The following is a 14,864-nucleotide window of genomic DNA, read 5'->3' on the forward strand; positions in this document are numbered from 1 at the left end:
TGGATACCTGACCCCGAGCGACCCCATCCCGCCCACCGGAAAGCCGGCAGCGTCCAGCGCTCTCCGTGGAGACGCCGCGGAGGCGCAGACGCCTCCCGCCCTCCTTCTAGGAGCCGCCTGGGATGCAGATACTGGCAGCTGCCACACCGGAAGCGGCCCCGGGCGCGTGCGGGGCGGCAGCCGAGGGTCCCGCACGCGGGGCGGGGCCGCCGGGCAGGTCCCCCGCCTCCCGGGGGCGCGCGAGGACCGGGCGGGGCCGCCGTCCCTTCCGGGGAGCGGTGGCTGCCGCCGCGTCCGCCGGGCAGCTTTCCACCCCGGCCCCCCCCGCGGCTCTGGGTGACGCTTCTCCAATAACAGCTCGCGGGGAGCCGTAGCTGGGGGCTCCACCGGCGCCGGGGACCCTCCGCGCCAGCCCGGCCGCCGGCATGAGGGCCGAGGGCGACGGCGGTCTGGAGCGCTTCTGCAGCCCCGGCAAGGGCCGGGGGCTGCGGGCCCTGCAGCCCTTCCAGGTGGGGGACTTGCTCTTCTCCTGCCCGGCCTACGCCTACGTGCTCACGGTCAACGAGCGGGGAAACCACTGCGAGTTTTGCTTCGCCAGGTAGGGCGGTGCGGGCCGGCGGCGGCAGCGGGCGGGAGCCTGGGGCGCCGCACGAACGGGCGGGCGGACTGCGGCGGGAGGAAGTGCGTGCGGCCCGCGGGGTCCTAGCGCCGGCGGCTCGCGGGGGAGGGGGCGGGCTGCGCCCTTGAACCCCGGACCGGCTGTGCCACGTGCGTTAGGAAAGACCAGCCAAGTTCTCGCCTCGCGTCCTGTTTTCCGACTCGCTCCCGCGGGATGTGCAAACTGGCGAGGTGCAGGGTCCTGCCCTCACACGTGGGCTTGGAGCCAGGCTTGCTCCCAGCGCTGGCACGCACTGCCCACTCGGTGCGTTGCCAGAGGGGCCCCAGCTTCGCGCAGCCACAGCCTGTCACCTTTAACTTGTGCTTCCTGCGATGTGTTCTGTGCCCCACAGTCTCTTCTGCCGCAGACTTGCCGTGTTTCCTCCAAGGAACTTAATGACACTTAATATTTCATGTAAAGTACATGGCCCCTCTTCTTTCCTGTCACCCTCAGCACTTGGTATTTGAAGAGAAGCCAGAGGAGTACTGACCACACACCCGTGGTTCAGAGGGGCTGCACTGGTGGGACGTATCTAGCCCTGGTTTGGGATTGGAAAAACATGGCTGCCGGGGGGATGAGGCAAAACGTATGTCTGGAATTGGTATTTAATTGTAGCATATCATGTATGTGTGTTTATGTGTATATCTTCACATACACCAACACATAATTATATCTTCAAGCCTTATGATAGTTTCAGACCTGAAAGTCACGTTAGAAATCATGAATGCAACACTCCATTTTACAGGGGAGAAAACTAATGCCCAGAGAGGAAGTGTCACTGTGTATGTGTAGTCACACCCATAGTTAAGAAAATGAAGTCTGGTGTCTTTAGTTCTGCCCATTTCCTACCTAGTTAAGTGCTCAATAAAATTACTGAGGCAGGAAGCATGGCATTGGAGTTAAGTTTGCACAGGGCCTTCCAGGACCCTGCTTTACTTTCTTTGAACCTCAGTTTCTTCATCTTTGAAGTGGAGATGCCTGGGCTAGATTAAGCCCACCTGAGCTCCTGTGGGTACTTTTGGAATACAGGTCTCAAGTCCAACACACGCTGAAGTACTCAATCTCCGAGACGTGTTCCAATCATTCCACGGTAAGACAGAGCAAAAGAAGGGACAAAAGCTAAATACTGTAGTAGTCTTGTCCAGACTCCCTGCCAGAGCTGTCTTCCGCTTGGGGGGACCTGGAAAGGAACTAGACACAGAATCATGCCGTGGGCAGCTTAAGGGCTGTATGTGATGTGGCTCTTTGAATTGGTGAGCCAAGAGCTAAAGGGTCATGGCACCACTTTGCGACGTTTGAGTGAAGTGAGCATTGGGTTTTCCCAAAGTTAAAAAGGCTGCTGTGTCTGGTCCCTTGATCTTCTGAGCCTTGCTGTGGCTCAGAGTCTGAAGCAGTGTGGGTGTCTGGAGTGGCAGGAGCAAAGCAAGGTCACCCAGCACAGAAGGGGCCTCCCTCCATCAGGGATCCTGGTGATTCCTGGGGTCCAGCGTGGGAGAGAAGACTGCGGTACCAGGCACATAGTAGGTGCTCAGATGGTAGTTGCCTGACCACTCCTCCAGTGAATTAAAGATCAAATCCAGCTGGGTTCTCACTGGAGAAGCAGAGCTGAGAGATTCTTCTCTTTTGCTGTGAGCCTCCAAACTCTATCTACTACACACACCCCCGACCTTAGAACAGGAAGGTACAGTCAGGTGCAACTTGGCAAATCACCCTGCCATATGGGACAGTGTTCGCCTTTGTTTTCCCTTTTTCTGAATGACATTCATCAGTGTCACTGTTGCCTTAGATCCCTCACCAGGGCTACCCCCTCCCTGCATTGGGGTGGGACTGCTGCACCTCCCCCCCCCCGCTTTTCTCTGGCTTAGGTGAACTTCTGTCAACAACCACAGCTCCTTTCCTCTCTTTGCCCAAGGACTCATTTGAAATCAACTAAAATAACACACAAGAAATGATGACATCATGATACCTGTGAAATTAGAGATATATTTGTACTCCACTCTGGTTTCCATTAAATGCGATCAGTTTGGAATTAGTGGCTAGGTCATTCTCATAGATTTAGCACCATTTCCTCTGTCAACTGTCTGTATAGACCAAGGACAGATTATTCTGTCCAGCTGTACTAGAGGAAAGCATATATGTCCCCACGATTCCCCCAGGGGGTAGGAGCAGAATTCTCAAATACTGAAGCATACAGGGCAAAATCCACGGCTTCCCCTCCCCTCCCATAAAAAGAAAACTACACCTTATCGTTTCTTGTGCCAGAAGTTGAAGGTAAATAACGTTGCTTAAGACAAATGAGCCACTACAGATCTTCCCTATCGTATTAATTGTATCAGGGTTTGACTTATTTTGAAGGAAAATAAGTGATTTTTTTCAGGAATAAGTATGTTCTATAAGTTGAAAAATAATGGGAATTCTCTTAAGTCACAGTGGGGTGGGATTCTTACTGTCAGGGCAATGCAGACAAAAGTTTGTATGTGTATCACATTTACTCAGGGTGACACTTGGGAAGTTGTGTATCTTGCCTCAGGTGCTAGAAGGCAGCCCCTAAAAATATAAATGTCTTCCAGTTGGGAGCTGTGCTCATCAGACCTCTCAGATGTGTTTTATGTACACATACACACACACACACACACACACACACGTTGGCCTGGCCAACATTTTGTGGCACATTTTTTACATTATATTTCACTTGGTATTTGACATCTTTTAACACTTGTTAGTATTTGTCTCAGAAAGGAAAAAATCTGTAACCCTGGGTTCCATCTGAATATTCATTGTGTGTGCAGTTCCTCGGGAGGGCGGATGTACCCCTCTTGATCTTTCATTCTCTTGGCTCATGGGTCATTTAAAGGCAGGAATATTGTCTTTTTTGTCTGTTTGTTCAGTGTATCGGGGCAAAGTAGGAAGGCCCACTTCACCTCCTTGGACTAGAGCTGTTGGAACCTGGTTTCAGGAAATTTATATTCTGTCTGGCTCAGTCAGAGCGGTTGACTTAAATATTAAAATGTTTGCACAATCAAAATACTCTGATTGAGATGGCCTATTTCAGCAGTTATACCGGTATAATGTCCCCCCAATTTTTTTTCTGTAGCAGCATTCATCTCTTCTCCACTGTTTTACCAAACTGAAGTCATCTTTAGTTGATCTTAATCAGTATTAAGAGATATGAACCCTTGATCCTGTTCTTAAGGTTCTCTGAAAGAGCCCTGGGCCTGAAGCTGCTCTCAGAAGGGGGCGTCACCCCCAGGGCTGCTGTGATTCTGCTTATGCCGAGAACATTCTGTGAGACTTGGAGAGTCTCTGAGGAGAGAAATGGCTTCAGATTGTTCTCAAATGATCTTGTTCTCTGAATGAAAAAGTGTTCACACATGCTCCAAGAAAGGATTCCCTCCATCTTTTTACATGTATTTTTAAGAAATGGGTAGGAAGATTAAAATACACAGACAACAGATTTCCTCTAAAAAGTTACATGAAAGAATATGAAGTTAAGCCATCTGTATAGTAGGTAATGAGGTATTGGGTTGCCATTTTCAACATTTCAGTATTTCAAGTTTTTCGTTTATTTAGAGACTACAAAGGAGGGACTTTGGGGCCAGATTGACTGGGTTTGAATTCTGGCTTCATCCCTTCCCGATGGTTTGTCTTGAGGCAAATTATTTAACCTCTCTGAACTCTCGGGTTCCTTTATCTGTAAACTGTGCACATTAACACCCACCTACTGAGCTGGCCCTGAGACAGTGAAGTCAAGTGCCTAGCACGGCCCGGACACTTTGGGAGCTGTCAGAACTGGCCCCGTGTCTTGCTTGCACGGACGTGTTTGATAAGCTCTCTTGGCTAAATGTTAAGTAGTGTGATAACATAGTCTTACTTCAGGGACATTTTTTTATGGTGGGGAAAACTGGGAAGGAGGTACTGTACCTTGTTGGCCAGTGGAGTCATCATTCAGATGGCATGTTGACCCAGAGTTAAAAGTGGCAGTTCTCAACCTCGGGTCCCCCAGCATAATAATGGGTGTCTGGAATCAATTTTCAGTATTTTTCGAAACCTGACAGAACTGATATGATTAGCCTACACAGATAAAGCTTTTTGAAAAAAATGAGGCTCGTGTAGCTCCATAGTGCTTAGATACTTTAATACTCCTTTACCGTGGGATTAAACAAATGTTTGAAAAGAGAAATGGAGGAAACCAGAATTTTCCACCTAGCAAGGATACCATGGCTCCTCTCTGCTCTTTGCTTCCAGCATGATTCTTTCAGCTGTGGCAAGGAGCTGTCCTGCAAGACTTCAGACGTGCCGAGTGCCAGAACACACACATTTTTCATACGCGGGGAGCATAATTTCTGTTATAGCTTATCAGGGCTCAGTGACCAAGCTGCACATTTGGAAGCGATTTGAGATGAAAGAGACAGAACGGCAGCAGGATATCCTGAAGTGAAATTCAAACCCTGGTGAGTTAAAACCACCATCTAACACCTTTCCCTCCCAAAAGCAATTGCACAAAATCCTCTCACAAAAATCTGAAGATCCCATATAAAATGACGTTCCTTTAAGTCGTGTTGCTCTTTGCAGCTCATAAAGCATTTCCAGATACATTCTTATTTTGATCCTCCCAAGGATGGCTTGTGTAGAAAAGACCTTATCCCATTTTATGTAGGAAGTAAGTGAGGGCTGGAAAGGTTGTTTCCTTGAACTTCACATTTTTGGGGTCAGATATTTATTGAGCGCGTCCTAGGGCCAGCCTCTGTGTCCTTCATGGAGGGAACCGTGTCTTCCTGTTCTGAGTGTTGTTTTCCTTCCCTGCCCCTTTTGACCTGAATCTACCGTGTGGTTCACACCTGGACACCAGGACTTAATTCACTTCTGATTTCTCCTCAAGTGAATGCAATTTTTATCACCTCTTTTCTTTTGCTTCCCCTTCCCCCAAGAGATAATTCAACAGATGAATGCATTGTTTCTAAAAGTTCAACAGAGAAGTTGATTCAGCTGTCTTGTATCTTGTGCTGCTTTGGGTTCAGAGATTTTTTATTCCAATACTTTGGAATTTGCATAAGAGCTACATATATTCTTCTGTATTATCCACTATTACCTGATAAAATGTAAAAAGAAATACAAGACTTTGGTCCTTTTGTGGGTTTGGGACATTTTTCAATATGCTCGAGTTATTTAAGACGAGTTTACCATCTTAGTCTTTATAGCTATGTGTAAAGAGTTTGTTTCTGTGCCCTCTGGTAGGGCAGCATGAGAGTATAACGCCCCCGTCCTTTTTTTTCCTTAAACATACCCAGTCTTCAGAACTCTACTCTGTGCAAGGTTAAATGGGCATGGTTTGGAAACAGAATTCATGGTGCAGCTGTGCTAAGAGGCCCCAGGATGGTATTCCTGTAGGACAAGCATATGGCACACTATCTGTCAGAAGATTCTTTAAAAGATCCTCAGAAATATCTTAAAGTTCTTTGGGAAGATCCAGGACTCAGGGCTGTAGTTTGGCAGCAACTGGTCTTCAGGAGAACTCAGAACGGGTGAGAACCTGGGACAGTGAAGTTGTCTCTTATAGAACTTGAAATAGAAAAATGCAAAGAAAGTTTCTACTTGATTTTGGTGTTTGAAACGTACCTCTTTTGCCTGAGGTTATTATCCCCTTTCTTTTTCTTGTCAATATAAAGAAAATATGAAATAATTACAATTTTAAGCCACTTTATTTCTGCTTCCCAAGGAGGCAATCAGTAATTACCAATATCCCTTATGTAACTGGAGTCATCAGTAATAACTGAGGTCACTCCCACCACACACACACCTTGTTTTCTGAACGTCAGATGTGGAGTAATCACATTTCTCAGTTCAAGGCATGCTTTCATCTGATCTGCGTAAGGACAATTTGACTGAAATGAATTTCTCCTCTGTTATTGATTCTGCATTCCCATTTCCTGTTCTCTCACAGACAGCCCCTCTCTGGGTTTGCCTACTTGTCTTTGCACCTGTGAGTATATATGTCCTGATCACCTCCAGGGAACTAGACAGACATGGAACAGGCCACCCTGATTGTACTTGACCAGATGCAGACTTTGCGCCATCCTTTGGTCAGCCTGGCGGCTAGGTGGTTTCTGGAGCAGTCCTCTTGCCCTGGAGAGGGGCCAGCTCTAGCACTAGAGGTCTCTCTGTCCCCTCTCAAGGGATTCGCAATATCAGCCTCTGTACACCACCATCACTCTCCCACTTACATCCCCAACCCTTGCATCTCTGGATTTCTAGCAAATCTGTGGTAGTTTAGGGGTGCAGCCCTCCAGCGGGGAATTGACTGAAGTAACTGCCTTTTCAGGGGCTGAACCCATGACCTTGGCCTCATTAGCACAGGCGCTCTAACCAGCCACAAAGCCACACACCTCACTTTGTGTAACTTCTGCTGACTCTGTTCCTACCACCCTCGGAGGCCTCCTTTTCAATTGCAAAGGCGTTCACACCAACACAATAGAACAGAAGGAAACCAGATCTCTTCTAGACTTCTCTGAAGGCCAGAAATATGCAATTTAGCAGGAAAATAATACCGAAACGTCTTGAGGGTTCAGGAAACAACTTATCTTTCTAGTCCGTGCACTTTCTGAGAATCCAGCTGTGTGTCTCAGATTTTTCTTCAATCAAAAATTTAAAAATACTATGGAACTTCCTGTGCCAATTTATTAACATAAAATCTAGGGACAAAGTGGAAGGTTTCAGATGACTGAGTGGAAATATGGCATGTACGTTATTAACATGGATTGGGTTTGCTTTTTAAAGAAGGAGAATCCGTAAGTGCTTATCTTTGGCAAGTTTATAGTCCCTAGAAACCAAAATAAACGCTGGCTGTGATAGCTGAGCCACCGGCGTGTATCAGCAAGTGCACCATGACGAACAAGGCGTCTCAGAGCCCAGGGAATCTGCAGTCACCATGGGGGAGAGGAAAAATAAGGGCGACTCCCTTACCAAGAAGCGAATTTCACACTGAGGCCTGAAGACATAGGCATATCCTGGGGGGAGAGGTGGAAAGAAACTGGCTGACCAACAAGATGCAGTTTTTCATCTGAGTCAAGTAAAATCTCAAGGATTTTATATCCAGGCACTTGAAAGGAGTTACGTTGCCATCTGTGGCAAAATGAAAAGATCTTGGACAGGAGGAGCTTTTTCTCTTCAGTCTGTGAGGACCAGGAAAGGCTCTTCAAGGGATATGGGCCCTGGGCTCACATCTTGCTGATTTTCCTCACCACAGCAATGTTTGTATAGGAAACACCCTTGTGCGATCCGACAAATCTCTTATCTGTCAGTTGCACAAATCTGTAGCAGAGTGATGATTGCTGTTCACAGTGATAGCTTCACATGTTCTTAAAACCTGAACAGTAAGAGACATTTAATTATGAGCAGATGGTAAACTCCCTGAGAGCAGGGATTCTGTTTTTAATGTATTCAGCAAATATTTATATTTATGGAGCCCTCGCTGAGTTCTGAATCCCTAGGAAACAACTGTGCAGAAAAGGAACACCCTCCCTCCACAGAGCTTATATTCCAGTAGGTTTTATTCACCTTTATAAACCCGTTGTCGACTGAAGAAAAGCACAACATGAGAGTTGTGAGTTGTTTTATTTGGGGAAAAATGAGGACTGTAGCCCGGGAGACGGCCTCTCAGAGAGCTCTGAGGAACTGCTCTTAGCAGGTGGGGTGTGACAAGGTCAGTGTATGTGAGATTTTGGTGAAGGGGCGTATTACATGCAGTCAAGCACACATTTTGGCAGAAGGTTCCCGCCAGTCTCAGGAAGGTGGCTGCTAGTCACGACGAGCAGATGTCTCTGTTAATCATTTCAGTGCTTTTCTGGATATGCGAAGGTGTCAGAAATTGGGCTCATAAAATCTTCTGAAAATTTCTAAGTATCTGAAGGCCTGTTCTGCCAGTTCTTTCCAGAGCACAGAGTGCCTCGTTCCTGATCTCCCCCCTGAGCTCCTTTCGGGGGTGTCGAAGGTCAACGACTGCAGTGGCTAGTGACTTCATCCTTGTAGAGGCAGATGGCAATGACAGTTTTTAGTTGACACTGTAGTGCATTGAACTTTGTCATTTTAGCAGATTTTTTGTTAAAGGCAGTAAGGTTTTGGGTTGAGTGTTTTTCTTTTATGGAACACTGATAAAGTATGTCATAAAGAAAACTCTTAACAGAGAAGTTTCACCACACACGCTGGTTCATGACTTATGCAAACTAAGGAAGGGCTTTGATCAGATAATAGTTTGGTCTAATAAAATTGTGGCATCCCTGCAGTGTGTTAAAATAGCAGCACTTTGGGTAGACATTTTTTAGAAGTTGATGAAATTTAGTCTACTCATACACCTGAATAAATATTTCTAAATACTACTTAAAAAAAAACCTTCAGGGTTTCTTCACCTTAAAAACTTTCAGGCTCCCAAAGTAGTAGAGATTTAGAAACAGTCTACTTATTTCACTCAATATTTAATTGATTTCGGCACGTGTTCAGGCCTTTCAAGACACCTAGCTGCTAAATATTTTCTAGGCACAGAGGGGGAAAGCAGCCCACGGCCACCTTCTCTTTCTGTGCGTCTTCAGAGAGTGGCCCTGGTAGAATTCCACTGTAGGGTCAGTGCTTCCTGCTGGCACGCTCCCAGGGCTGGGCATCTGGGGTGATGTTTGGGTCCAGCTTGCTCTGCAGTGTTAGTTTCATTCCAGCCGCGCCAAACTGCTTATAGTGGTACATAGACACACACACACACACACACACACACACTCGCGTGTCTTTGCACCCATAGCACCCTGTGCATACTTCCTTCATCACACTCGCTCCTTGACTGCAGGAACCAGGTCTTACTCAACTTTGTAGCCTGGCACTTAGCCTGAGGCCTGGCACCCCATAACCTCAGTAAATATTTATTAAATGAATAGTCTCATTTCTGCAACTTATTTTACTAGCGGTTCTTTGGACAGGCCTCATCACCTATCTATATATGTACATCATGTACCAATATATATACAGCTCTGCTTGTTCTTGGAAATGAATCCTTATAAGTAACCACAGAACCCTTCATTGATCCCTGTTTTCTTCAGGACAAAATCTTGACTGCTCAAGTCCTCCGTATTCAGTGCTCTTCCCACCCTGTCTAGCGTTATCCCTCGCTACTTTTTCATTTAAACCCTAAACAAAATCTGAGTGGTCTTTCCAGTACCCCACAAAGGTGCTGTGTCATTCCTCATTCTTCCCAGTGTCCCCTTGAACCAGGAATGCTCCTCTGTGCATTATTCCCCTACTTACCCTCTGACTTCTTCCCTAGTAGGGCCTTCTCCTCTAAGTCTGTTCATCCTGAACAGAGACCCAGCTCAAATTGCATCTCTTTTTTTTTTTTTTTTTTTTTTCTTTTTCTGGCTGCACCATGAGGCTTGCAGGATCTTAGTTCCCTGACCAGGGATTGAACCTGGGCCACAGCAGTGAAAACGCCAGGTCGTAACCACTGGACCACAGGGAACTCCCCACATTGCATCTCTTTTTATGAAGCTTCCTCTTCAGTACTTCAGCCCACAATCTCTTCATTTTATTTAGTTAGTACTGTATGTTTATTTGACAGTTTACTATTTACTATTTATTTGTATCTGTTCAAACCATATATAATCTTGAGTTATCAAGGTACAGTCCAAATTTGGGTTAATTCACCTAAGTAAATTGACAATTCGATTTTTTATTGTTTGACTGTAGGAAAAAGAAATGAAGAGGATGAGAGTGTCACCTCTTAAAATTCTTCTGTAACCCATTAAGGTGCACTTTCTTGCAAGATTTAGAGCAGGTCACATGTTTCTTGGGCCAGGAGTTAATACTCATATTTAGCTGCCGACGGCCTGACCATATTCTGGAACTTAGGTTTATCATTAGATTATAAAGGTATTTTTACATGGTCTGTTTCTACTCTGTGGCCAGAATGTTGAAGTGAGTGGTATTGTTAGGAACATTTTAAGCTTTTAAATAGTTACATTTGTATGACTTTGATTTTGTCCTTTTCCTTGATATTTAATCACCTCGGTGTTGTAGAACTTAGGGCAACAGCAGTTATAGGAGAATCTAGTATTGTGTTCGTTACAAAGCACTGTTGATAACATCTGTCATTTATTGTACCATTGGAAGAAATGGTGGCTGTTGCGTATTGTCAGTTCCTATATGAGAGAACTCATTGGTTGTTTCTTTCCTTTTTTTTTTTCTTCTTTAAATTGCGTATTTATTTTTTCAGCTTTAAAAATGTGGTAAAATATACATAAAACTTAAGCATTTTTAATGCTTTACAATCAGTGGTATTAAGTAAATTTGTGTAACCATCACCACTATCCATGTCCAGAATGTTTTCATCACCCCAGACAGAAATTTCCTATCCTCTAAACATAACTTCCCATCACCCCAGCCCGAGGGGCCACTCTGAGAAGGGTCGCTCTGGAGGGAGGCCCCTTCTCAGGGCCCTGCCTTTCCCCAGGACCCGGTGCCCCACTCGGCTGGCACCTGCCAGACACAACACCAAAATGCAGCCCCCAGCGGCAGCCTCCTCCCTAGCATTTTCTCAGACTTAAAGCCGAGAACAAGTTAAGCAATTATGTGCTGCTTTAACCTCCTCTCTCAGTACTGCACCTTCAGAATGAAAAAGTGAGGTGGACAGTTACATGTGATGTAGCATCCTTGATGGGATCCTGACACAGAAGAAACACATGGGGGAAAAACTAAGAAACTCTGAACAAACTATGTACTCTGGTTAATAATGTATCAATATCATTTCATCAATTTAGCAAATGTACAACTAATGTAAGATGTTAACAATAAAGGAAATTGTGTGTGTATATGTGGGGGGCTGTAATGAGGGCACTCAGTACTCTTAACTTTTCAGTAAATCTAAAACTGATTGATTGCTTGCCACGTTGCAGGAAGTGCGGGATCTTTGTACCCGACCAGGGATCAAACCCGTGCCCCCTGCAGTGGAAGCTCGGAGTCTTAATCACTGGACTGCTGGGGAGGTCCCTAAAACTGTGTTTTTGTTTTTTTTCTTAATAGAGTCTATTAACAAAGGAAGTGAGGCAGGTCTGTTGTGATGATCTCATGACTGGCACACACACGATGTATTAGGTTGTTTATACATAGAGGTTGTAGAGTGATTACTAAGATCAAGATAATCAGCACATCCATCACCTCACCTTGGTAACTTCCTTTTGTGTGGCAAGAATGCTTAAGCTCAACTCTTAGCAACTTTCAAGCATACAGTACTCTATTATTAACTGTAGTGACTGCGCCGTACAGTAGATCCTCAGACCTTATTCTTCCTACAACTGAAACTATACCCTTTGACCTGCGTCACCCCGTTTCCCCCAGGGTCATCATTTTATAACAAGGTCAACCATTCAGTGCTGACCACCAAGCCCAGCTTTCTCCGTGTAAATCACAGCTCCTATTCCAATATTGGGGAAAACCTATTAGTTGCTGCCTTACTGCCCTAAATATTTCCCGCCTCCCCAGAGGCCCTGGGCTCTAACTTTTAACAAGCCTCAGAACAAAGCCTGATGCCCAGGGGAAGGTTCAGCCCTGCTCTGGGAAGACGCTCCCACAGCAAGTGGTCCCATTTTCACCGTTACATTGTGGATTAAAGTGCTATGTGGAGCATCTTTCACTGTTACACAAAAACCAGTACCCTGAATATTATCCTTGTCCCCTGACCAGGGTTATAATAGGGTTCTGCCACAATTTCTCCAATTTTTATTTCTCTCAAATAGAAATTTGCTAGTGTAACCACCCTGTCTGGGTGGGAGGCTAACTTTGTTTCTGATTGTCTTATTTCAACCCGTGGAGAAGTTACATTGCGCCACTGGGGCTTTTTTCCTTTTCTCTTTTTCATTTGGCTGGGACTGCCTCTGTTCAACAGAGCCTACTTGTCATTTCTTCTGTCACCGTTAGTTAAAAGTAATTGTTATTGCAAACCCACTCCATGCCAGTATCATTCTCTTTCATGGGGAAAACCCACGAAGCATTCATTTCAGTAGCAGAAAGGAGGGAGCTTGCAGGATCAAATCCTTTTGATCTCCACCAGCAGCGCCTGTGGCAACGCATTTAACTAGCAGGAGTTGTTAATTACAACCCTAACTTGTTGATCTTCGTGGCTTCCAAATTTTAAAAGCAAGAAAATTAATCACGGCGTGTGTCTCCTCCAGTAGAAAATGACAGGAGCGTGTCTTCTAAGTTCTGTCCCAGTCACTAATAATCAGATACTTGCGTTTTCCTATAACATTTCTTTCCTCCCTTTGTGGATAGAACCATTTCTTAAGTTCAAAGAGCCCGTCCATTCACAGCAGGATAGATGTTTGCCTGTAAAACAAAGGCTTTAGAAGCATAAATCCTCTAACTATGAGTCTTATGAGTGACATTGTACTGAATATATTTCAGGAGTTGACATCACTTAAAAAAAACACACACAAAAGAATGAAGGCTAATTAAAAGTCTAGTAGTCGTAGGCTTCACGGGTTATTTTCTCATTTAATTTGCATAACAAACCTATGAGGTAGAAACTGTATCTTTACAGTGGAGGAGACAGGTTCAGAAAGCATTCATAATTTGCCCAAGATCACACAGCACCTCAAGCACCAGAAAGAAAAAGGGACTTGAGTTAGGGAAGTAGGGAAAGTAACTCATCATTTCCATCCTACATTGTGAAGCGGGAATCAGGAGGAGGCGGAAAGAAAGCTGAGCCTTTCTTTTTTAAAATTTGCACCTGGCTTCTAGAATATTTGCTTGTCAGAGTTAGAAAATACGGGGTCTGCCACTTTATTCTGACCATCATCAAGGTAGCTAAACAACCTAATACATCCTGTGTGTGCCAGTCATTCTTAAGAAGAGTTACATTGTAAAGTCTGCATTGCAGAGAAGAATGCTTCAGCACTCTTCTTAGGTGAATTCAGCACTCAGAAACACTCAACCCAAATGGATGACCACAGGCCTAGGCCAGTGGTTCTGCATTCTGGAAGCACGTTAGATCCGGGTAGTTCTCTAAAACTCCCAACACAAATCAGTCTGCTGAGAACTGCTAGACACAACCCCACCCCCAGACGGGCACATGCAGCCGAGGTTGAGAGGTTATGAGTGTGATTCACCAGTAACTTTCCTTTAGTTCCCTTCCTTTTCAGTTATTTCGCTTCATTCCTCCAAATGACCTTTATTAATCTTTTCTTTGAGGGCAGTTTTCTTTTCTTGGTTTTTGCAGTCTTTCCCCAAACCTCCTGGACAATTCAGATCAGGTTACATTGCAAATGAAAGATTTACAGCTGTGTCTTCTGCAGGAACGGAGTTTATTCTAAAAGCCTATATATTCCTACAGTGAAAATGGATCTCCCATATGAAGTTTCTCTCTGGCTAAACTTTGCAGTCAGCAATACTCAAACTCTCACAGGAGCTCTCTCTTTCTCTCTCAAACACATACACAGTGCACGTTCCAGCTCAGCAAATTTTAGTTTGGGTTTCAACCATTAGACTTAAGAAACGTGTACACCTCTCCCTATGAAAAACTATGGGAAACTACCCCATTTCATCGAGAACTGCTATTACCAAATAGATCAAAGTGGATTCTTATGCCATTCACTCTCCGTAACTGGCTTAGCTTCTCTCCTTTTCTACTGTGAAGGCAGTTTGGCTCAGGAGAATCTTTGCTAAGAAAATTTACATGTAGCCAGGTAGATGACTCCATAAGCATATATACAGTAAAATCTGCCTCTGAGCCAGGCAAGGCTTTTCTGTTGTTTGTGAGAGCTGCAGTGTTCTATCACCCAGGTCCCAGAGGACACAGTCCTGCTTGGACTGGCCCAGTGTCTGAGAAACACCTGGACTTAGCACACTGAATGAGACAGAGGGACCTTCTTTGCACAGACTGAATACAAAATTAATCCTTATTTTATTCCAGTCTGCTTCAGGTGATATTGATTCCTCTGGAATAGTTGATTGAGAGACCCTCTATGGGGATGCTCCCTCCCCAGATCTCATTTTCAGAAATGATCCTGGATTCTCCCCATTGCATCTTTGAAGCCAGGTAGCATTAATGGGATACCATTGGAGCTGGGACATTATGCAGACCAGAGTAAAGAATGCCTCTATTTATACTTTGTTATTACTGTTATCCAGACACATAGATTATTTTTGTTTCATGTCACAGTACTCAAGGAAGGATATT

General features: G+C 45.0%; 1 protein-coding gene across 1 annotated transcript in view; it reads left to right on the forward strand.

Annotated features, from left to right (window-relative positions):
* Window positions 1-284: 284 nt before the first annotated feature.
* SMYD2 (SET and MYND domain containing 2) overlaps window positions 285-14,864 on the forward strand; it is a 49,521-nt gene continuing 34,941 nt past the window's right edge. Inside the window, exon 1 of the mRNA XM_060091120.1 lies at window positions 285-598. Within this exon, the coding sequence (XP_059947103.1) occupies window positions 426-598 (173 nt within the window). The 5' untranslated portion in view covers window positions 285-425. The remainder of the gene's footprint in view (window positions 599-14,864) is intronic.

Source organism: Mesoplodon densirostris, chromosome 2, assembly GCF_025265405.1.
Source record: "Mesoplodon densirostris isolate mMesDen1 chromosome 2, mMesDen1 primary haplotype, whole genome shotgun sequence".
Classification (NCBI taxonomy): Eukaryota; Metazoa; Chordata; class Mammalia; order Artiodactyla; family Ziphiidae; genus Mesoplodon; species Mesoplodon densirostris.